Source organism: Myxine glutinosa, chromosome 2 (assembly GCF_964187855.1).
Source record: "Myxine glutinosa chromosome 2, kmMyxGlut1.1, whole genome shotgun sequence".
NCBI lineage: Eukaryota > Metazoa > Chordata > Myxini > Myxiniformes > Myxinidae > Myxine > Myxine glutinosa.
The window spans coordinates 18,871,279-18,896,446 of NC_136262.1; the positions used below are offsets into that span (position 1 = coordinate 18,871,279).

At 42.8% G+C, this 25,168-nt stretch overlaps 1 protein-coding gene across 1 annotated transcript in view; it reads right to left on the minus strand.

Annotated features, from left to right (window-relative positions):
- Positions 1 to 851: 851 nt before the first annotated feature.
- The window catches only part of LOC144890759 (uncharacterized), a 54,633-nt gene continuing 30,316 nt past the window's right edge, over positions 852 to 25,168 (minus strand). The window contains exon 2 of the mRNA XM_078772568.1: positions 852 to 2,590. Coding sequence (XP_078628694.1) covers positions 2,568 to 2,590 — 23 coding nt within the window. The 3' untranslated portion in view covers positions 852 to 2,567. The remainder of the gene's footprint in view (positions 2,591 to 25,168) is intronic.

Here is a 25,168-nt window from a genome sequence, read left to right on the forward strand (position 1 = left end):
TTAACTTTATTGGAGGTTTTAGAGACTTAGTTGAAAATGGGGACTTATGGATTGGGTCTCGTCTGTCCGTGTGTGCGTGCATGCGTCCGCAACCATATCTCAGAGATGTATGGACCAATTATGTGCATACTTGGCAAAAAGACAATACATGACGATATACATACGCACATCATTTTTTTCGTGATGCAGTCAAAAATGGCTGACTAGCGGCCATTTTAGTGGTAAAAATAACCGATGTTGAACACGTCCTCAACCATTTCTCGGGCACGCATTTACCAAATGTTGTTCAAACTTGGCAAACACATAAGGAATGATGGTTTACATATGCACGTCATTTTATTTAGAGATCAGTAAAATTTCGAATAAAATCCTCAGTTTTCATCCGATTGACTTGAAATTTGAATAGGATTTTCATATCAGCTTAATGAATTCAAGCACCAATTATATTTGAGGTCAACATAGACCAAAACGTCAACACAGGCCAAATTTCTAACATTGTCAATATTCAACTGATTAACTTAAAATTTGAAGACGATTTTCATATCAGCTAACTGAATTCAACCACTAATTATTTGTGAGGTCAAAAGGATGCTCTACTGAGTGCCATTCTACTTTGTTCTCTTTTGCCAAGTGTCGCTCTATGAGTGATTTTTCATTCATTTGTTTGTCCGGGCGATGTCTCAGCTATCCTTAGAGCTGGGAAGCTGATATTTGGACATGACAGTGACCAAGTGATTTGGCTATAAAGGGTATTTTGATTTATTAATTAATCGATTAATTATTATTTACTGATTAATCAAATAATCCATTAATTATTAATTTTTTTAGATTAATTAATGAATACAATTTCCAAAAATTTGAAAATTCGGTTGAAACACCGGTGGTTTTGGTATGCTATTAGCCAATTGATTAAGAAATTAATTACATTACGATTTTTATTTATTTATTTTAATTATGCAACTAATCAATCAGTTATTGTACACCTCTCCTCCCCAATACAGTCTCGATGTGCTGCACAGTGGCATCGCCGGGTGCCAAAGGCTCCCCGTCAATGTCGCATGCTGGCGGATATGTTATTTATTTATTTATCATCGGGGCGGTGTACTTTAAATGTATCTACACTTGTTTTTCTCATTCCCTTTACGAGCCTCCATCAACATGCATTTATTTTTCCCCGACATGGGGTAATGTCTAATTTGACAGCCACAAATTGTTTTTCATGGCTGTAAATTTGCACTTTCTCCACTCTTATTTTGGAAAATAACTTTTTACTGTATTTAAGGGCTGGTAGGATAGATTGGAGGTATAATGCACATTTGTCTTTGAGCTATCCTGGGTTTGCATTCCAAGCGATCAATAAAGTGTCACTCCTTTTTCACATGCAGAGCGAAGCGTCAATGTGTGTGCCGTCGATGTTGAGGACTATAAGCCGGTGGACTCCTCTGCCAGCACTGGTCGTTGGTGACTGTTAAATATTCCATGGTGTCCATCATCATCATCAATGTATGGGATAGGAGGATAAGGTGAGTTATCACATTACTCTGAACAAATTCAAATTCCTGCCCTGACTGACTGCTGGGAAGGCAACAGCAAACCACCCAGCTTATAACGTTTTTGCAGGAACTGCTTTTGGCAGCACTGATGCTCTTTCAAGAATATGGACATCCGTTTGACTGAATGATGACTAAATAGGGGAAAAAGATACCCAAAATACCAAAAATACCAAAAGGATACCCAAAGAGGAAACGATGTTGCTTAGTTTTATCACAACAGCATCTTGCATGGTAACAAGGATCCGCACCTGATGGGTTTATTAACTTCGTATTTCTACTGGAATAATGTGGTTTTTAATTGTTGTTTCCCCCCCAAAAGCAACACTCATGCATCGCATTTTTGAAATCATTCATTGTATTTTCCCAAACAAAATAGATGACAGATTCTACGCATTCCTTTTGACCTTTTATAAAGCCGTGGAGGTGAAATTGTAACTGTATGTGTAATTACAAGGGGCCTTGGTATGCATATTGATGGGGTATTAGGTTTTCGATGAGCAAGCACAGTTTGCACTGAAAACCCAAGGGTTTTGCTTTAAATCAATTTCTCCAGATTATCCAAACAGTTTTCTCCAGGAAAATGCCAACCGTGGCGGACATTCATGAACTTACAAATTGCAAATCGAAATCTTTTTAAAAATACCCAATACTGTGCTTATCTTGTTGTGTTGTGATCTCTTCAATCTCGAACATTATCATGATTTGTATGACATTTGATGCTCTGTAAGGGGTGTTGCAAAACATTTTACCTTTTTTTCCCCCGAATGCGTGCACAACCGTAACGGGTTCTTGGGGGAAAAAAAGGTAAAATGTTTTGCAACACCCCTTAGTTTCTTAAGATGCGTCAATGTTTCCCAGCTACTGGTTGGAGTGGCGGTTGCTTTTGTACTGTTTTGCTATTGCTTGTAGACTTAGGAGAATGTCTTGATGGAACTTTTACCAGATATAACCTCTTTCCTTCGAGAGACAGCCTCAACTGCAAAGACAATCCCTTTCTGGAAATTGTGAGTTCCTTCAGATCCCCGTGCGTAAACAATCTGCAAAGAGAAAGACGCATACAGCGACAGTTAATTTTTTAAAATTCCTACCTAGTAATCATCAGGTGACCCATTGTAAGTGACAAAACATTTTTGGAGAAACGCATTTTGGATTTTTTTGGCCATTGGATGCAGACAAATTACAATATCACATATACTGGTATTATTATCGTGTGGGTCTCAACACATGCTGGGTCTCAAGTGAGGACCACAAACCAAATAATATAAGTCGTCGTAGTAATAATGTTCTTGTTTCATAAGATAATATAATAATAGTTAATCAAAATAAGTCCTCATAAGTCAATGTCAACATTATTATGGAAGTCCAGACCACAAAAATACAACTGATGTAGTTTTTGTTGTGAAGTACTCAATTTCTATGAGCCTCACAAGATGGTGCGTTGAAAGGTGAATTATTTGTCAGCACATACCTTTCAATTACCAAGTCTCGGTTTGATTTTGCTGCTCATGCCAGGTGTAAGGCAAGGTGCGCTGTTTATTGGATGGATGTAAAGCCAGATATCTCGCCCACCAGCATTATTCGGATGTTTAGGATTCCACGGTGTTTTTCGTAGAGTAGATGATTGGCCTACTTTTTTGAAAAGAGGAGGTAAATTCCTGCCACCTTCAATTCAACGTCAGCCCGGCCAGCAAGTTCGTGAAATACTTTGAGACAAACATTTTTTGCGACCCCTCACCGGGATTAACTGGGGCCATGGGGGGACTCGGTTTGTACGAGTGTGATTAGAAATAATCGTATACCACTGAGTCTTGAAATAAATGAGGGAATCAATTTTCTTTTTGCACTCAAGCTGTCATACATGGGGTCAAAAACTGCTTTAATTATCAGTTAGAACAACAACAACAACCATATACATATGCATAGAGAGAGAGAGAGAGAGAGAGAGAGAGAGAGAGAGAGAGAGAGAGAGAGAGAGAGAGAGAGAGAGAGAGAAAGACAAAAGAAAAGAAAAAGGGAAAAACCAGATCAGGCCAGTGAGCCTTCTGCCCCCATGAAAGAGAAACCTTTGTTGACAGTAATCCCTACTCCAAGTCGCCAAGTTCACTCCCAGTATGATGCCTCAAGACAGCAGTCCAATGGCCGCACGAGGGTGATGGAGGATGGAACCATCAGCACCATGAGACACCCCAAGGGAGGTAGTAGCCAGTGTACAGGCACAAGGGTGATGGAGGACGGAACGATCCACACTCCAAAGTCCCTCTCCAGCTTTGTGTTCTCACTGACCACCGAGGTCTCACAAGGGTGATGGAGGACGGAACAATCCACACTCCAAAGTCCCTCTCCGGCTTTGTGTTCTCACTGACCACCGAGGTCTCAGCTTCAAAGCGTTTCACCCTCAGTGAACTCCACCGGAGTCACACCACCATACAGAGTGACCTGGCCTCACTGTGTAGCACAAGTCGCCGCCAGGGCATGAGGCCTTCTGTGGATTCCCATCTGTTGCTGCCTCATTTTCCCAGATTAGTCAATCCGTCTTCAACTTTTCCCCACCATCCAAGGTGCCACAAATATCTCACTTCTCAAAACATCAGTCATTCAAGCTCTTGCCTGGGAAATCCCCTCATTGCAGCTTTTCGAGTCAAAAGTCCAAAGCACTCCTGAAAACGGCCACACCCTCATCATCTGTATCACCTTGTTTCTCCTTCGCTCCACAGCCAATTACAGGCTTTAAATTCATGGGTTGATCAACATAAGTTATACTCGGGAGGGGCGGGCAGAGGGGAGGGGGTGGGGGGAAGGCAAACGCAAACAAACAATGCAGAAACGGTGAATGCTAAACCATGGAACCAATAAATTCCACATTCCTGTGCCAATGGTTTGTCGACATCGATGTGGAAGAACTTCACTGGCCTGCAGGGCCCTGACCATGGAACCAATAAATTCCACATTCCTGTGCCACCTTCAGTCAAACTTCAGACATGCACAGCCGGTTCGGGAATGACTTTAGGAAAAGGGAGGGGCAGGGAGCGAATGGGAAATGATGAACCAATATGAGAGATATATATATATATATATATATATATATATATATATATATATATATATATATATATATATACACAGTCACGTGAAAAAGTAAGAACACCCCATGTAAAGTTTTGACTTTTTCAACATATTTCAACATACAGCTATTTGATCTTCATTTCAACAATATTGATAGATAAAGGTGATATAAAACAACAAATATCATGAAACGTTTACATTTTGTAGTCCATTGTATAATTTAAATAAACATAAATGCAAATTTCGCATGTGGAAAAAGTAAGTACACCCTTGGCTCTAATAGGTGGTATTGCCCCCTTTGGCAGAAACAACCTCAAGTAGGCATTTCTTATAACTGTCTACCAGTCTGACATCAACTGGGGGAAATTTTTGCCCACTCCTCCATGCAGAATTCTTTCAGCTGTGTGATGTTTGAGGGTTTTTTTGCATGCACAGCTCGTTTCAAATCCCCCCACAACATCTCGATGGGATTTAGATCCGGGCTTTGACTTGGCCATTCCAGAACCCTCCATTTCTTTCTTTTCAGCCATTCCTTGGTGGATTTACTGGTATGTTTAGGGTCATTGTCATGTTGCAAGGTCCACCTTCGGTTGAGCTTCAACTTTCCGACAAATGGCCTGACATTATCCTCAAGCACCCTCTGGTACAATGAAGAATTCATAGTGCATTCTATGATGGTGAGCTGCCCAGGCCCTGATGCAGCAAAGCTGCCCCAAACCATAATATTTCCGCCACCATGCTTTACAGTTGGTATCAGGTTCTTGTGGTCAAATGCTGTCTTTGGTTTCGCCAAACATGTCTTCTGGTACTGTAGCCAAATAGCTCTACCTTTGACTCATCTGTCCAGAGCACATTGTTCCAGAAGTGCTGGTCTTTGCCGAGGTGTTCATTGTCAAACTTTAGTCTTGCCCTAATGTTCTTTCTGGACAGCAAAGGTTTCCTCCTGGCACACCTCCCATGTAGATCAAATTTGTGCAGCCTCTTTCTAATGGTAGATTCGTGCACTTTGACATCAACAGAGGCAAGAGCTACCTGTAGGTCCCGTGATGACATTCTGGGGTTCTTATAGACTTCTTTCAGCATCTTGTGGTCTGCTCTCGGGCTGAACTTGCTGGGGTGGCCTGGCCTGAACAAGTTGGCAGTTGTTTGGACCTTCTTTCTGAAGGCCTCAGAGAGCTCTTTTGATCTAGGCATGGTGATGCCGCACACTTCAACAACAAAGAGCAAACCAAACTAAATGTCTGAGGTTTAAACAAGACAGGTTCCTCCAAGATCCTCTCTAACGATGTTCTTATCATTTGCACCTGAGCTGGTGCACCTGATTCTAATTTTAGGTATTTGAAGTAGTGATAAATGTCGGGGTGTACTTACTTTTTCCACATGCGAAATTTGCATTTATGTTTATTTAAATTATACAATGGACTATAAAATGTAAATGTATCATGATATTTGTTATATTATATCACCTTTATCTATCAATATTGTTGAAATGAAGATCAAATAGCTGTATGTTGAAATATGTTGAAAAAGTCAAAACTTTACATGGGTCATGGGGTGTATTTAATTTTTCACGTGACTGTACCGTATATAGTGTGATGCAAAAAAGTCTGAGGCTGCATTGAAAATAAACATTCTTATTGCAACATTTGCATATTTTGAAAAGTAAAAGGTGATTTAATAATCAGGTTTCATTAAAGAAACAAAAATGAATTGCATTTTACAATATTACTGCATGAAATTTTAATATTTTGTGTGACCACATTTTAATGCAAAATAACAGATATCCAAAAAAAAACCTCAGCTTTCCAACAATTTCTTGAGAAATCCTTTAAGGAAGTTATTCCATGCATTCTGCAATATTTATCATCATTTTGATTTTGGTTGTCTTTCGTTTTTATACCTGTCCAAATTATCCAAAAGTCGTGGGCCACCACATTCTCTTCAATATTTGTAATTTCTCTCCTGCAGATAATAATCCAAAAAGTCTTAAACTAGCACACCATGTTCAATGTATCAAAATCGACGAGCCAAAATATTTTTATACTGAGAAGGCAATTAATGAGAAATATCCCACAAAAGTATTTCCATTGCGGCATTCAAGCAACAACACAGAAACATAATGAGACCGGGGAAGTTAAAGAAAGAAAAAGGGATTGGAAGGCCAAATAAACTCAGCAAAAAACGATGGGCAATACTCAAAGAGAAGCTTCTTTCAGATAGAGAATAATAATAATAATAATGTGATGAACAAGCACAATAACTGGTCGAGACATCAGGGGTTAAAGTGGACTAACGTACTTATCAAAAGTGGTCTCCATGGGGCGAGTTGCTGTCAAAAGTCTCTTTCTGCGTAAACGCAACAGCGAATTAAATAGACTGAAATATGGCTAAGAATATCAGAATTGGGATGCTAATGAGTGGGGAAAGGTACTTTGAAGTGACTAGAGAACGTTTGAAATTTTTGGATCAAAGAGAAGGCAGAACGTTTGAAGGAGGGTTGGTGAGAAGTTTCAGGATAAGTGTCGACAACCCATTGTAAAACATGGATGAGGCTCTGTTAAGGTTTGGGGATGTATTTCTGCTGCTGGCATTGGTGATTTGGTCCGAATTGAAGGAACGATGAATGCTGACAAGTACAAACAGATCGTAATCCACCATGCAGATTGCTCAGTTGGGCCGGGCGGCCAGCTCTAGGAAGAGACCTGGTTGTTCCAAACTTCTTCCATTTAAGAATAATGGAGGCCACTGTGCTCTTGGGAACCTTCAATGCAACAGAAATTTTTTGTGGGCTTCCCCAGATCTGTGCCTCGACACAATCCTGTCTCTGAGCTCTGCAGGCAGTTCCTTCGACCTCATGGCTTGGTTTTTGCTCTGATATGCATCGTCAGTTGTGAGACCTTATATACACAGGTGTGTGCCTTTCCAAATCATGTCCAATCAATTGAATTTACCACAGGTGGACTCCAACCAAGGTGTAGAAACATCTCCGAGATGATCAAGAGAAATGGGAGGCACCTGAGCTAAATTTCAAACTGTCATAGCAAAGGGTATGAATACTTATGTCAATGTGATATTTCAGTTTTTTCTTTTTAATAAATTTGCAAAACTTTCTAAAATCCTGTTTTCTCTTTGCCATTATTGGGTATTGAGTGGAGATTGATGAGGGAAAAAATGAATTTCAACGATTTCAGCATAAGGCTGCAACATAACAAAATGTGAAAAAAGTGAAGGGGTCTGAATACTTTCTGAATGCACTGTAAATGCGCTGATATATATATACATATATATATTGTTACGGATCTCAGAGACGGCACTCCCCTTAGCAAGGGGGGGTTAATCCCCTTGGCCTGTTAAGCTGGCCGTCTCTAGTCCTGGTACTTATAACGCTCCTTCGTGGGGTGAAATTGGTCAGGGTTATTGGTCAAGGTGTTCTCCCGAATACCTTTACCAATCCCTCCGCAAAACAGGGAGACAAGTACCGCTCGAACCACAGACAAGATGGTATTTACCGAGCGGTTTAGCAATCCGCGATTCGAGCCGTTAGCAATTGACTAACCCGACTATAAAGCGTTTGGCCAAAATCGCGCCACAGGTATTCAATGGAAAGAAGGGACTAAAGCGATCGGGGGAAAGAAGAAACCAAAATAAAGGAATACCAGATATTTATTAACTATATACAAAACCAAAACCAAAGAAGAAACGAAAGTAATATACATGACAAAGAAGAAGATACACAGGGCAGCCTTAAACAGTCTTATATTATCAACGCCCAAGACAGACAAACAGACTCACACGACAGGGAGTGGCAGGCAGGAATGACGAAGGAATGAGAAGGCCCAGGCAGACGGTAGGTGTCGAGGTCCGGCTCCAGGAGTCGACTCGCGTCGTGGCGGGAAAACCCTGGCAGGCAGCGAGCGCGTATCGTTGACCGCGAGCAGACGTTGCATATAGCAGTGGGACTGGGATGCTCCATTTGTAGTAAATGGCTCGTGCCAACGCTCGCTCTCTTGAACAAGATGGGGGAGATGCCAGTTCGTCGCGCACTCCAGGTCCTTCTCTCCTCGTCGGTACCTTCTCACGCATCTCTCTCAAGCAGTCCCTCACAGACGCTTTTATTGCTCATGTTGGAATCAAGCCGCCAGCTCTGATGACACGCCTACCGGTTCGCTCACGGTGGCGCTGGTTGGTCGGTAAGGGCTTGCTGACTCCACGTCCGATGACGAGTCGACGTGCCACACCTTGTTCTGGCGGCTCCGCCCCCTTCTTCCACGGCTTGACCGCATGGCTTATGGCCGCGTGGTGTCAACAAAAACAGCCCAATGCAACGGCGGCGAACGCCGCCCTACTGTTACTTTGCGGAGACGATTGGGGGAATTGAAAGGGACCTATCTTATTTGATTAATGCAACGCAGATTCAACTATTGGGAACAGATCCTTAACTGAAACACACAATAATGAAATAACTACGGAGAGGTCCTATGGTTCGCTACGTGTTGTACATGGACTAACTAGGGTGCGATCTTTAACAAGCCAATTGATGGGGATATTTACAGGGGAACATTTATAAGGGAAATATTTACTAAAATTTACAAGTGAAGGTTCTAAAAACCGTAACACAATATATATATTGTAAAGGATACAATATAAAGCATTTTGTACACAATGTAAAACCATTCAGCACACAATGTAAAGAACGCTTATGATTTTATCAAGCAAATCAGAAAGTCCGCATCGAGAGTGATGAATTAATGATTTCATTCGACGTGGTTTCATTATTGACATCGATACCCGTGGAATTAGCAACGCAAACCTTAGAACAATATATCATCAATGACCAAGAGCTGGCGAGCAACAGCCGCCTCAGCTCTGGTCATCTCATGACACTCATTCAACTCTGCCTCAAATCAACATACTTTGTGTTCGACAGCACCATATATCATCAACATGAAGGAACCCGATGGGCTCACCCATCTTGGGGCTCATCACCGCATTGGTTATGCAACGCTTTGAAGATCTAACACTGCATGGTAGTCAGGGCCCTTAGGGATATTTTGGTTCAAATTCTTCCTAAAGAATCAAATTTGGCGCAGATGTTGCCCATGCCATACTCTTTCGATTTTTGATGGGCGCCAAGGGCGGTATGATCCGGGGACCATACCGGTCCATCCCGCCATGTCACCTGACCTATGACGTCATAATTAGGATATGCATCCAAGCACATGGCGTACTATAAGTGGTCAAAGTTCAAAATGAATCGATCGAAAAATGAAGGCAGGGATCCATTTTTAAGGTTTTCATAAAATCCAATATGGCCGCCAGGTCACATTACCTATGACGTCATATTTATGACATGTATACAATCATGTATACATGAACCCGGATCATGATCGCACAAAAATTAAACACAAGGATATGGCATACAGTTCATAAAACATCAAAATCCGTACCTTTGTAATTAGACTGATGAACTGCATATGCCTGAAAATTAGGAAATAGACATGTAAATATTTCCTCTAATTGTCAAAAATAAGGTCAGAGTTCGATTACCCAACCCAGAAACATAAAATGGTGAACCTCACGTAAATCCTGACAAAAACTCAAAAACCGACATGTTTGACTCAAAAATGACCTTTAAGATGGCCTTGAGGGTTGACCTTGACCTCGAATCATCAAAATAACATCATAATTGGATTCCTCGACCTCGAAAACCCCTGAAAAGTGGTATCATACATGATTCCAACCCTTTTGGTTATTTAACTGATTTTCCTCTAATCCGGGTGGCGGCCATTTAGTATTTCGCCAATATGGGGCCCCTGGGGGGGTGGGGGGGGGGGCGCCCGTCTTGGCGCCCGTCAAAAATCGAAAGAGTATGGCATGGGCAACATCTGGGCCAAATTTGGTGCTTTTGGAAGAATTTGAACCAAACGGCCCCAAAATATCCCTAAAGGCCCTGACTATGGTGAGCCTTCTCGGAGGTTGTGGCTGCGGTACGTTGACGACACATTCGTGATCATAAAGAAGGCGGATGTTGACAGTTTCGACACAAAGATAAATTCAACATGGCCAGCAATACAATTCACATGTGAAGTCGAACAGGCTGGGTCTCTACCATTCCTGGATGTACATCTTTCCAGGGACGGAAACGGCAAGCTACACACGCAGGTGTACCGTAAACCTACTAACACAGACAAAGTATTGGATTACTGTCGTGGTCATCCCACCTGCCACAAAAGAAGTTGTGTTCGCAGCTCAGTAGATCGTGCAAAAACACACTGCAGTGACCATGAGAAAGATGGAAATGCTGCACGTCACTCAACTACTGCGAGAAAACCACAACCCAATTGCATTTATCAAATCTTGTCGCCGGAAATCCAACTACGGCAACAACAATCCAACCACACCTCCACACACGGTGGCACTTCCGTACATACAACACGCTTCTGAAACCACAGGCCGCATTCTACGTGAGTACAACATCAACATCACCCACAAACCACAAACATCCTTATGAGCACAGCTGTCAAAGCCAAAAGACCAGGTGAACAAATTTGACAGAAAGAATGTCATCTACAACATACAATGTGAAGATAGTGAAGCCAATTATGTGGGCCAAACATCCAAACGTTTAACCACAACGCTAACTGAACAACAACGTGCTGTAAGATGACAAGACAGGTCGTCATTGGTTGTGACACAAACACACACACACAGACACACACACAGATACACACACACACACACAGACACACACACACACACACACACGGAGGTGGAAATACATCGAGACTAGGGAGGACTCCATTCCATCTTCTGAAACCCGCATTTGGAGATAACAACAAACAATACACATGCAAAAAAACACACACACACAAACACAAACACACAACAACACATGCAAACACACAAACAAACAAACACACACACACACACACACACAAACAAACACACACAAACAAACAAAGACACATAAACAAACAAACACACACACACAGAAACAAACACACACACACACACACACACACACAAACACATACACAAACAAACACACACACAAAGAAACACACACACACACACAAAGAAACACACACACACACACAAAGAAACACACACACACACACACAAAGAAACACACACCCACAAAAAACACACACACAAAGAAACACACACACAAAGAAACACACACACAAAGAAACACACACACAAAGAAACACACACACGCACGCACACACACACACACAAAGAATCACAAACACAAAGAATCACATGCACAAAGAATCACATGCACAAAGAAAAACACACACACAAAGAAACACACACACACACACACACACACACACACACACACACACACACACACACTCACACAGGATGTGAGCAATGAAAGATCGAAACATTTTGTTGAAGGAATGTTTCATTTACCAAATGTTACTGAAACAGAACGCGCATTCTTATCCATTCCTATTACTGCAAATGTTGTCTCCATTGGAAGCAGAATGTGAACCAATTTGTACACGTCATAGTTTAGTTCGCTCATCAGTTTGGTAATTTCTTTCTTGGTAAAGAATGTGGCAGAGTTGGAGCCGAACCCGAAGCATCGCTGGGGATTGCAGTGCGGTGGACTCAATGAAGCCGATGATGAAGTGCTGTATGCAAATTGCTTTTCCCTTTACACTTGCACAAAACCCACATTTCATTGTTAAGTGCAGAGAAACACGAATGCAAAATGGCGCCCGCACTAATTAATGCTCGATCCGTTCAGGCCGAGATGCTTTCGAATATGTTTTCGATGAGAAACCTCGTCTGCTGGAACCAATATGCTATTTACCGCGACGATTTGCGATTAAGGATCATGTTCACAGTGGAATAAAAAGGGCTTCATTTAGCTACAAATAACATCATACACATTTGATAGTATTCACTGTGCTTTGTCACCTGTTTGTTCGACACAAAGAAAAAGCAGTATGATCAAGAGTTTGCAAATAAAATGCAGAAACCAGTGCTTGTCATATGTATATATATATACATACACACACACTAAATGGACAAAAGTATGCGGACACCCATTGTAATTAGTGGATTTGGTCTGTTTCAGCCACACCCATTGCTGACAGGTATATATAATCAAACACAGAGCCATGCAATCTCCACAGAGAAACATTGGCAGTAGAATGGGGCGAACTTCAACAGTAACATAAACAGTAGACAGTAACTTCTCGAAGTTACTGAAGAGCTCAGTGACTTTCAACATCGCACCGTCATAGGATGCCACCCTTCCAACAAGTCTGTTCGTCAAATTTCTGCCCTGCTAGAGCTGCACCGTCAACTGTAAGTGCTGTTATTGTGAAGTGGAAACGTGAAGGAGCACCAACAGCTCAGCCATGAAGTGGTAGGCCACACAAGCTCACAGAACGGGACCGCCGAGTTCTGAAGCACAGAGCGTGTAAAAATCGTCTGTCCTCAGTTGCAACACTCACTGCCAAGTTCCAAACTGCCTCTGGAAGCAACGTTGGCAGAGCAACTGTTCGTCGGGAGCTTCATGAAATGGGTTTCCATGGCCGAGCAGCAGCACCCAAGACCCCGATCACCATGAGCAATGCCAAGCGAGTGGTGTAAAGTTCACCGCCATTGGAATATTGAGCATTGGAAACACGTTCTCTGGAGTGATGAATCACGCTTCACCATCTGACAATCTGATGCACGAATCTGGGTTTGGCAGATGCCAGGAGAACGATACCTGCCCGAATGCATAGTGCCAACTATGATAGCTTTGTTTGGTGGAGGGGGAATAATGGTCTGGGGCTGTTTTTCATGGTTTGGGCTTGGCCCCTTAGTTCCAGTGAAGGGAAATCTTAACGCTACAGCATAGAATGACCTTCTAGTCGATTGTGTGCTTCCAACTTTGTGGCAACAGTTTGGGGAAGGCCCTTTCCTGTTTCAGCATGACAATGCCCCCGTGCACAAAGCAAGGTCCTCACAGAAATGGTTTGTCAACATCGGTGTGGAAGAACTTCACTGGCCTACACAGAGCCCTGACCTCAACCCCATCGAACACCTTTGGGAGGAATTGGAATATATGTATATATATAATATATATAATATTTGGAATATATATAAAATATATATATATATATATATGTGTGAATATATATAATTGGAATATATCAACACCTTTGGGAATATATGTATACACACACCGTATATACATGTATATACATATATACACACATATACATACATATATATACATATATACACACATATATATACACACATATATATATATATATATTTTTTTTTATAAACAGGAATCAAATTCCTGTGAGGGGCTAAGTGTGAAAAAATTCTGACTCAATGCAGGGCTCGAACCACGGACCTCCGTTGATTACGCGTCAACAGCCCACTGCGCTATTGAGCCAGCCGCAATCTCCTCAGAATCCTCCTTTTTTTATGTATACAAGACCGAGGCTCATGAAAGAGCTAACATTAATCACACAAAAAGTCAAACCGACACATAAAACACAAAAATAAGGGGAGCGGTAGGCAAGATGGGGAGAGAGGGCGAAGGACACAAACACAACATTTGAGAGCAGGGACATCGAGAGAACTGTGGAAGGGAGAGGGCTTGGGGGGGAGGTGGGAGAGGTATAAAACATTTGGACACTGCAAGGACTTCCAGGAAAGAAGTTTGAATTTCGAAAAAGTGTATTTGGGGTGAATTAGCGGGGGTAGAAAAGATCAAGGTTTTGGATGGGGGAAGATAAGAGTTGGTGGTGAACAGCTGTTTTAAAGACCTGGAGGGAGGAGTGGGATTGAAGGGAGTGGGGGTTATCTTGGTTAGAATCTTGGTTGGGAGTGGGACTTGGTTAGAATCTTGGTTAGGAGTGGGACTTGGTTAGAATCTTGCCCCAGCTTTAGTCTGGAGAAGGTTAAGCTGGACCCATCTGTCCGCAATGGGGTTTGGAGGATGTTAAATATCCCACGATTTTTTTGGAGGGGGAAGGGGGAAGAATAGGCGAGTTATCTCCAGCAGCCTGCAACAAATTACATTATTGCTCAAATCATCTTCAGGCACAGTTTGATTTACTTTCTTAAAATAATATTGTCAGTTCAGTCTTTGCTCGGCGGTTCGTCACAAATGTTTCCTGGTTGACCCTCAGAAGTATAGCAGTAGTATGTGACCAATTAATTTTCTTGCTTAATTAAAGTCCTGGACTACAGACAACCAGAAACAGAAAAACTCAAAGGTAAATTTTACAGAAATTTTGTAAGCACAGAGATTGTCCTTCACCCAGAGTAACGTGTTCCGAACAAGCTTATTGCGCATCCCTTGTTCATTCCACCCCGCCCTCGTTCGCACACATCTCAAAGGCAACATTCAAAGAGGCATAACCCAGATTTGTCGTGGAAGCTTTTTGCCAAATATTTTGCTGTTTACACCTGTTTTGTGACCAATTGTACCCTGAAGATGAGCTGTTTTAATAAGATAACGAGGAACTCGAGGAGGAGGTTTTTTGCATTTGCTCGGAGCATCAGCCGAAGCCCCACTTTTTCAAAGCAGCAGATGTTGTCGATATGATTAGCCAGAACAAATGCTTTTTACACTGTCGGTAAAAGAACTCTAATTGCCGAGAGCGCTCTGCCTGATAACCCCATAGAAGTTGCAAAAACCTCCAGGTTAGAACAGTGTTTGCCTTTGTGTTAGTATTTCTTTTAATTTTATTTTCTAACAGACTGGACGTTTTCACAATTTTTCTTGCATTCTCACAAATATTTTTTGTTGAAATTTCTATCAATGTTTCTTCCTGTGCGAAGACACACTTTGCACTGACCTCTGAGCCGTCTAGCCTTGGTTCGATTCTCGACCAAGCTATAAACTGGTGATCCTGGTGTTCCGCACGTACTGCGAGACACCTCAATCTGTACTGGGCTGCCCATTCGACTTGCATAGAGCCAGAGGACCTGTGTGCTGGCAATGGTTGTTGGTGGACGTTAAGATACCCCGGTGTCTTTCATGAAGAGTAGCTGATTTATTGCTGTCATCCGATGAACGAATTACAACTTCCTGCCCTGACTGACTGCTGGCTATGAAGAACTTGTCTTGCTGGTGAAGGCTAGTGTCAATCCGTGTTGGCAGACAGGTGGAATCATGGATAAAATAAACAGGATGTTGATCAGTTATTGCTAACCACAGTGCGAAAAAAGAAGCTGACGTTTCAGATGTTAACCCTTTGTTGCAGTAAAAGAGGACTATTGCACCTTTTGCATTGATGTTTTCCTCTTTTGCTCTGAAAAGGGGTTCACGCCCGGAACTTGAGCTTCTCCCTGCCTCCTACAGCAGTTTGCATACTCTGACCAACGTCCTGTTAATTTCATCCATTGACTGCTGGGTAGGCAATGGCAAGCCATCCAGCATAACCCTTGCTTAGGAACTGCTTTGGCATCACGGACACTCAGTAAAAGAGTGATGGTACAGTGATGATGAATGGCATACTTTGTGGCTGTAGATTATTGTAGATTATTGTCGTTCTCTCGTTCTGTCTCTGTCTCTGTCTCTGTCTCTGTCTCTCTCTGTCTCTGTCTCTGTCTCTCTGTCTCTGTCTCTGTCTCTGTCTCTGTCAAAATTGTTAATGTTTCTGAATTATTTATTGTCAGAGGCTAAACTGGCCATCTATTTGTCGCGAAAAGCGAAAATTAAGGGCAAGCCGCCCGAGCAATGTAATGTGATCCTGCACTTCCAATCCCTGGGCACAACTCGGTTAAAACTGGAATTTAAGTATTATAGTGGAAATGCAAACATTAAGGATTTTGTTGAGACATGGTGTGTGGGAAAAATATGCGGGGTAAATGAAAATGTATTTGAGATTTACATGAAGGCGTTTCCTTGTCCTTGCAATCTCTTGTTTTGGAATGTAGTACTTTTTTTTTTTTTTTTTTTTTTTTTTTTGTATACAAGATCGAGGCTCGTGAAAGAGCGAACATTAATCACACAGAAAGACAAACCGACACATAAAACATATAACATCGGGAGCGGTAGACAAGATGGGGAGAGAGGGGGAAGGACACAAACACAACATTTGAGAGCAGGGACCGAGAGACATGGAGACATCGAGAGATCTGAGAGAGGGCGAGGGCTTTGGGGGGGGGGGGGCATGGGAAGGGGGCGGTGGGAGAGGTATAAAACATATGGACACTGCCAGGACTTCCAGGAAAGAAGTTGGAATTTCAAACAAGGTGGATCTGGGGTGAATTAGCGGGGGTAGAAAAGATCAAGGTTTTGGATGGGGGAAGATAAGAGATGGTGGTGAACAGCTGTTTTAAAGACCTGGAGGGAGGAGTGGGATTGAAGGGAGTGAGGGAGTTTGTTCCAGAGGCGGGAGAAAAGAGGAATGAAAGAGTGAAGGTGAGCAGAGAGCCGAGATTTCGGCAGTTTAACCATCAGAGGGTTGCTGGCAGATCTTGTGCGACCTGTAGGAATATTTGGGGGACAGAGCACAGAGAGAGCTGGGGGTGCAAGGCCGGAGAGGAGTCGTTAGAAGACAGAAAGACCACCTACCTGCCTGCGGTGAGTGAGTGAAAGGCCCTCAGAGATAGCTTCATCGCGGGAGATTCCAATAATTCTGAAAGCTTTGGTTTCAACAGCGTGAAGCCGAGCTAGGTGTGAGGCAGGAGCACCGGCCCATAGGGGAGAACAGTATTCCAACAGTCTATATAACCCAACATTGGTGGGTTATATAGAGTAGAGTAGATCTTCGCTCAGTTCTGGAAGTAAATCTTACATTGATTGTTTCTCCTTTTATTTGACTTTCTATGACTTTGGTTGAATTCTCTTGAAAACTGTTTTTTGGTTTATTCTTGTTGACGCTTGTTTTTGTAGTTTTATAATAAAAGGACTTAAAAGTCAATGTCTCTGTCTCTGTCTCTGTCTCTGTCTCTGTCTCTGTCTCTGTCTCTCTCTCTCTCTCTCTCTCTCTCTCTCTCTCTCTCTCGCGCCCCCTGCTGGCCGTTCGTGTGTTGGGCGTGGCGTCATGGCGGCTGTGAGCAACTGCTCTGTGGTGTAGTGAGTTCTTTGCGAGTTCTCCTTCTCTCCTGCCCTCCCCTGCCCCCCCCCTCCCTCTCCTTCCTATCCTGTGTACTTTGGCACTTTGTTTTCATCCGTTCTACACCTTTGTCTTCGAGAGAGAGAGGATTGAGAGCGGGCCCGTTTTGGGTGCGGCCTACTGGCTTCGACGGCGTTGTGTAAGCCATTTTTTGTGCTTATAATGCACGTTTATTACTTACTTTAGTTTGATTATTTTGGTTTGATACCTTCTTGTCCGGTTCGGACAAGTGGGGGTGTTGAATTCGCTGGTATGGCGAATGCACGCTCTCGGTTAGAGGCGTTCGATAGCCTAACGAGGAAGCATGCATTTGTGTGTGTTCCACCAGAAGGAGTCCTCACTGAGGATGTGGTACTCGCAGTGGGGAAAATAATCGGGTGCGAGCATGTCCGAGCTGCCTCACGAATGAATCAAAAAGTTGTTATCTTCCTGTCCGAAGAAAACTTTGTTCATGACGTCGTGAGTGCAGGTTTAGCCACAGAAGGTGGTGTGTTTATGTTAGCGTCCCCCATGGATACTCCAGCGATGAAAATCGTTGTATCAAACGTACCACCACTTATACCAAACGACAAACTAATGTCAGTCCTTTCTCGTTACGGAACAGCTGTGTCAAGAATGTCCATGATCCCTCTGAAGAGCCGAGACGAGAGGATAAAACACGTAATGAGTTTCCGTCGCCAAGTTTACATGGTACTTCCCGATCGTGGTGATGATACAGGGTTAAATATTTCATTTAAAGTAAAATCCGACGATCGGGAGTATCAAATGTATGCCTCGTCAGCCTCACTAACGTGTTTTCACTGTGGAGCCTTTGGTCACGTTAAACATTTTTGTCCCAAGGTTTCGTGTTCAAAGTGTGGGGAAAATGGCCACGCATACACCGATTGTAAAAAGGATAATACTCGTGTTTCTATTCAACCGATTGGAGTTAATCCTGTGAGTGTGCCGGTTCCTGCTGTTCCCTCCTGCAGTGAGACGAACAATAGCAGCATCGATGCGCATATCCCGAGTCCAAAAAACGATCGCACTTCACTTCCTGTCACGGAAACCGAAGCGACCCCAACTCGCACAACCTTTGCTGCGATTCCCTCATGTAGTGAAGGAATGGAGGAGGACCCTATTATTGGTTCTAAAAAACGAAGGGTGTCGGTTGATAATTTTTCTACCAGTAATCCTAAAAAGGTGGTATTGGAGAAGGCCAGTGTAGCTGAACACACACCTCAATGTGTTCCTAATGCTTCCATCGGGTTTGAAAAAAGGGATGGTGAATCCGGTGCTGCAATTGAGGATAATATGTCTGAAAGTTCGCGTACAAACTCTGTGGACGCAAATTGCTATAGGGGTGAAATAAGTTGCAACGCTGAAAACGTTGATAAACCCTCGAACGAACCATTACGATCATTGACATCAGTCACTGTGAACGAGCAGACAGTGACTGACTCATCCCTCTGCAGTGCTGCTCTACCGATGCAGATTCAAAACTGTGTTACCGAGTCGTTCATCGATTCGGTAGATTGTGCTCCACAAGAGGATGAAACTGAGGCTTCAACTTCTGACGAGCACAAATATCACCAGGGCATCGTGGATTGCACAGTGGAGCTCTCCAGCGAATCCCCAGAGATACTGACAATTCCCATAGTGACCACGGAGGCCGACATCCTCGATCCTGGAGGGACCTTGTCAGACTTGTCGGAATCTGATGAGGATGAGGAGGTGCCTGAGTTGTCTCAGTCTCAGTTGAGTCAGCCAATGATATCTCCTCAACTCGTACTCTCCTTTTTGAATGAAACCTATAGACAGCGAAATGTAGTTATCAGGGATACATTTCCTGATTTAGGTTCATTTATTCAATCAGCAAAGGAAATAACAAGAAAGGGCAAGGAATTTCCACTAACAAGGTCACAATTTCACCGACTCAGGAAATTTATTACAAAAGCCAGTCTTGAGATTTCGCAACACCCAATCAAACCCTTTGATAAGGAATGAAGCAAATTACCTTTGGCACCTTGAACATTAACGGTGGAGGTGCAAACCCAAACCGCCAAGCTCAAGTGCAAAGTTTATTTCGGCGCAAAAACGTCGATGTACTTTTACTGCAGGAAACGCACATCACCCAAAACGTAGAATATGATTGGTGTCGCGTTTTTGGGGGACAGTGCTTTTTTAGCAACCTGTCTTCCCTTTCGGCAGGTGTTGCGTTCGTACTTCGACCAGGGCTAGTACCTGAGTCAATCCTCTTCCAGGAGATCATTAAAGGCCGATTCAGCTCTCTTGAACTGGAGGTTAATAACTTCCATTTCACATTATTCAATGTGTACGCACCAAGTGAGAGCACAGAACGGAAAGCTTTCTTTGCGTCTGTGATTAATCACCTGCAGACAGTTGATCTAAACCAATGTATGTGTATCGGGGGTGATTTTAACTGTACCTTTGAGCCTGTAATGGACAGGAACTCGGCAGAACCTCATCCCGAATCATGTATTGATTTATCCCTTTTCCTTTCTCGGGTGGGTTTGCTAGATGTATGGAGGGTACTTTTCCCCAATGAACCTCAGTTCACCTGGAGCCGCATCACCAGAGGAAGAGTGTCCTTCGCGAGACTCGACCGATGGTATATAAATTCACCCTTTAGAAACGCTATAGTCTCTCCAGATTATTTTCCGTCAATATTTTCAGACCATCATCTAGTAACCATGGGGTTTCTTTTTCCTCAGTCAATAAATAAAAGTGCATACTGGAAATTTAATACCAGTCTTCTAGAAGATGGTCTATTTAAAGAAGCCTTCCAAGTTTTCTGGGCTAATCAAATCCAAAGAAAGCCCTCTTTTTCTTCTGTTAATCTTTGGTGGGACAATACGAAAGCCCAGATTCGGGTGTTTTGTCAACAGTTCAGAGCAAACATTACAAATGTGAAGAATATAACAATGACTTGTTTGGAAGCTGACATTGTACAGCTCGAAGGTAAACTTGCTAAAAATAATAATGCAAGAAACTTCCAGTTATTACTAGAAAAGAAGACTCAGTTGAGAGAGTTAATCCAGGAGAAAGCAGCAGGGTTGTTGCTCAGACTAAGGGTTAAGAACTTAAAGGTTTTAGATACCCCTAGTAAAGCTTTTTTTCGTCTGGACTCTGTCAGCAAAGCACCCAAGAACATCCTTTCGGTAATTAATCCTGGCAGAACTGTCGTTGTTAATCCCAGAGACAGACGGTTATGTGTTCAGGACTTCTTTTCCAAACTGTTTTCAAAACAGGTCGTTTGTGAGGAAACAATGAGACTTTTAACCTCTCACCTATCCTCGTTAACCGAGTCCCAGCGGCTGGATATGGACTCGCCAATTACGCTCGAGGAGTTAACGCAAGCCCTGGCTGGAATGGACTCGGGAAGAGCCCCTGGAATCGATGGTCTGCCGGCGGAATTTTATGTGGAATTTTGGGAACTATTAGGTCCAGAACTGATGCATGTGCTTGAATCATCACTGACTCATGGAGAATTGCCTTTAAGTATGAGAAGAGCGGTGATGTCCCTTCTTCCAAAGGCTGGTGATTTGCGACAAATGAAGAATTGGAGACCTGTTTCTCTACTATGCACTGATTATAAAATCCTTTCAAAAGTTCTGGCGAATCGAGCTAAAAGGGTAATTGGCGATTTGGTTCACCCTGATCAGAGTTATTGCATTCCAGGTAGATCTATGTATGATAACATATTTTTCATTAGAGATCTCATAGATGGCAACTGTGTGCAGAATGATTTTGGTATAATTTTTCTTGATTTAGAAAAGGCTTTTGATAGCATCGATCATGTCTTTTTAAATCATGTGCTTGAAGCCTGTGGATTTGGAGATATTTTCAGAACTTATATTGCTTTATTGTACAACAATATATTCAGTTTAGTTAAGGTGAACAATGAGCTTTGTTCTCCCATACAGGTTCAAAGGGGGGTAAGGCAAGGTTGCCCCGTCTCCGGCTTACTGTTCACCCTTGTAATGGAATCACTTCTCGTGTTACTAAGGAATAACGTTTCGGGAATGAGTATATCTCCTGATCATCCTCCAGTTATTGTATCGGCGTATGCTGATGATGTCGCAATCATTGTTAAAAACAATAACGACATTGCAGCTCTGGCTAAGTGCCTACATTTGTTTGGTTTAGCTTCCTCGTTGAAGTGCAACTGGGAAAAGAGCAAAGCGCTATGGGTTCCCTCTGTCAGGGACAGCGCATCTGGAATGGCGCAAGACCCGCCAATACACCTTCCTGCAAGTTTAAAGTGGGTGGATGGAGGTGTTCGCTATCTGGGAGTGTTCCTTGGATCCCCACAGTACAGCCAGAAAAACTGGGAAGGTGTCGCTGAACGCGTAAAGAAGAGATTGAGTGGATGGAGGAGAGCCCTGCCTCACCTTTCGTATAAGGGCCGAGTTTTGGTAGTCAAGAACCTCGTCGCCTCCTTCCTGTGGCACAGATTCATCTGCCTGCAACCACCAGAAGGCTTGGTGAAGGAAGTGCAAAGACAACTGTTGGAGTTCTTTTGGGGAGGGTATCACTGGTTACGGCCAAACGTTGTATGCCGTCCATTGGCCGAAGGTGGCCAGAGTATGGTCGACATCAGGAGCCGCATAATGGCCTTTCGGCTATGCACTGTGCAAAAACTTTTGGCGAAAGAACAACTACCAAACCATGTTTTGGCCACCCACATTTTGCGGCAAGCTGGTGGGCTGGGATATGGCCGCGAATGTTTCTTGGTCCTGCTTCAACAAGTTGACACATCTCCTCTTCCTGTTTTTTATCAGAGTGTGTTGAATGCTTGGCAGAACCTCACTGTGTGCCGTCAGGAAGACATCTACGATATTCATATGTTTGCACAAGAGCCTTTGTTCTGCAATCGGCTTTTCCCAAACATACCCAAAAGTAGGGACCTCTGCCAGCATTTCATAATTGCCGGCATCACAAAAGTATGGCACCTCCGGCAAGTTTCAGGTTGCGGGTGGAAATCAGCTCGAGAAGTAGCCGAGCTAGCAGGAATTCGGTCCGAAAGAGTGACTGCAAAAGTGGTGAGAGAGGTGATACGAATAGGGGTACGGCTGAGAGTATGCTGGTCCCACGAGCTCGAACCATTGCACGATGAGTGGATTTTTCCTGGGTTACTGGTGCACTTCAAGTTGGAAGACTTACCCCCGGTTAGCATGGGGATAAGCCCCTTTCAAGAAACCAGCAGTAAAGAGCTATACAAATCGTGTGTCAAGTTACTGCTGGGGGATACGCCGCTAAATGGAGTAATCCGGTGGAAGAAACTGTTGCCTGTGGGACCCCCCTCTGAACCTGTATGGAACTCCATGTATAGCAAGCTCATAAGTAAAAGATCTGGTGATCTCCAATGGAGACTGATCCACTGGATAGTCCCCTCCAATAAGTTAATCAGCCATTTCTCTCCTACATCCACATGTTGCCCATTCTGCATATGCACGGAGGACGTGTTCCACGCTTTCATTAATTGTGTGAGATTGGTTCCCTTGTTTCGGTGGTTTAATCTTGTGGCACACAGAATGAGGGTTGTTTTCTCGTTGCGTTCTTTTATTTTCGGCTTTAATGCCAAGCCAAGCAAGGAGAATATGTTAATGAGGTTTCTGGTCGCAACAGCCAAGCTGGCAATATATCTCTCAAGAAGGGAGAAATTGAACGGAAAACCTGCCGGGGAATGCAATGTAATGTTGTTTTTCAATGCCCTTGTGTCAGCAAGACTTAAACTAGAGTTTTTTTTCTATAAAGATGCAAGCAATCTTGATGAATTCGCCAATACTTGGTGTCATGAAGGGTTGTGCGAGGTTCGTGAGAACCAACTGGTAATGTTTTTGTAGGTTGCATAAAGTTAATGGTTTACTTTGGCAAATTGTGTGCCGTGATACCACTGTTACCTTTTCATTTCATTGCTTTTTCTTGCATTTTTGATTGGTGTAAAGATATAAATACATTTTTGTACTATTTTGATAATAAAAGGACTTCAAAAGTCAAAAGTCTCTCTCTCTCTCTCTCTCTCTCTCTCTCTCTCTCTCTCTCTCTCTCTCTCTCTCTCTCTCTCTCTCTCTCTCTCTCTGTCTCTGTCTTTGTCTCCCTCTCTTTCTTTCTCTGTATTTCCAATTATATGCAATTTAGTGTGTTATTCATTCTAGCCTTTTGCATTCATTTTTTCCCCTTGGTTGAGCTTTTTCTCATACCTCATCCAAGACTGTTATTGGATATTCCTATGTTCTCTGGGGTGCTTATGGTTATTTCGAGAGCTATCTCTCCGGTAAGGTTGTTTGGAAATCAAGATCTGTTTTGCTTATTTTGGACAACTAGTACACCCACAGACTTTGGGAGGGGCAGGAAGGGTCATTCCTCTTTGGGGTATATAGATTACAGTCGATCTATGGTCTGGTCTCAAGAACATTGGGTGTGTGTTCATTTACCAAGTTTCTTGTGGAGAGATCGTCAAGTGATTTAAGCATTCGAACAAGCACTCCATTCAAAACCGTTAAGGAACGGCTGGCTTGGCAAGCTCTAGCTTAACTCATTGGTAAAGGAGCACAACCCGAACTTCTCCCTTTCAGTTTCGTATCAAGAATAGGAGCGAGTTTCAAAAGTTCGCTACGAAAAATGCCACGGTAGTGGCAGAAAGGGTCATGTTATTAACCCAACATTGGTGGGTTATATAGAGTAGAGTAGATCTTCGCTCAGTTCTGGAAGTAAATCTTACTTCATGGATGTCGGGATTCCTCCAAATTTCTTAATTTAGTGTTATAAACATCATTAGCAACTGTTTAAAAAGCAAATCATACGTGTTTGTGGTTTATAATATTTTTACTTCCTATTGCTCCCACGGAAACGCCATTATAACTATAAGCTATTTAAACTTGTTATTACTGCAGGTAAAACGCCTTGGGGAAGTGGGACATTATTAGTATTAATATTGTTTTGTAATAGCATCAGCAATATGGTCTTTCTGTCTTATTGCGACTCCTCTCCGGCCTAGCTCTCCGGCCTAGCTTGGAGATCTTGGAGACGGTGGCAGCGATTCTCGAAGCTCCACACGGTCTCCACGTTTTCAAAGTTAAGTCTGTTCACAATTGTATTTTGTCGAAACTGTATTTATCGTTCGGTGTGTGAAGTTATAGGGTGCCCCTTGCAAGTTTCTCGGTGTTTATCTTTCATAAATTAATCGTCTGTTTGTCGCGTCGCGAGCGATTTGAAATCAAAGTTAAGTAATTGTTCCCATTTGTATTTTCGTTATAACTGTATTTATTTTATGCTGTGTACGTACGTATATTGTGTCCCAAGGAAGATTTTCGGTGCAAATCTTTCATACCTGTATTGAAAATCGTATTAATTCGTGTCGTGTCTTGAGGCCTTGTACAGTGTACACTGTACAACCTTGAGGCTTTGTTTTTCTCTCAGCGGTCCGTCGTTTGTGATCCAATAACTTTC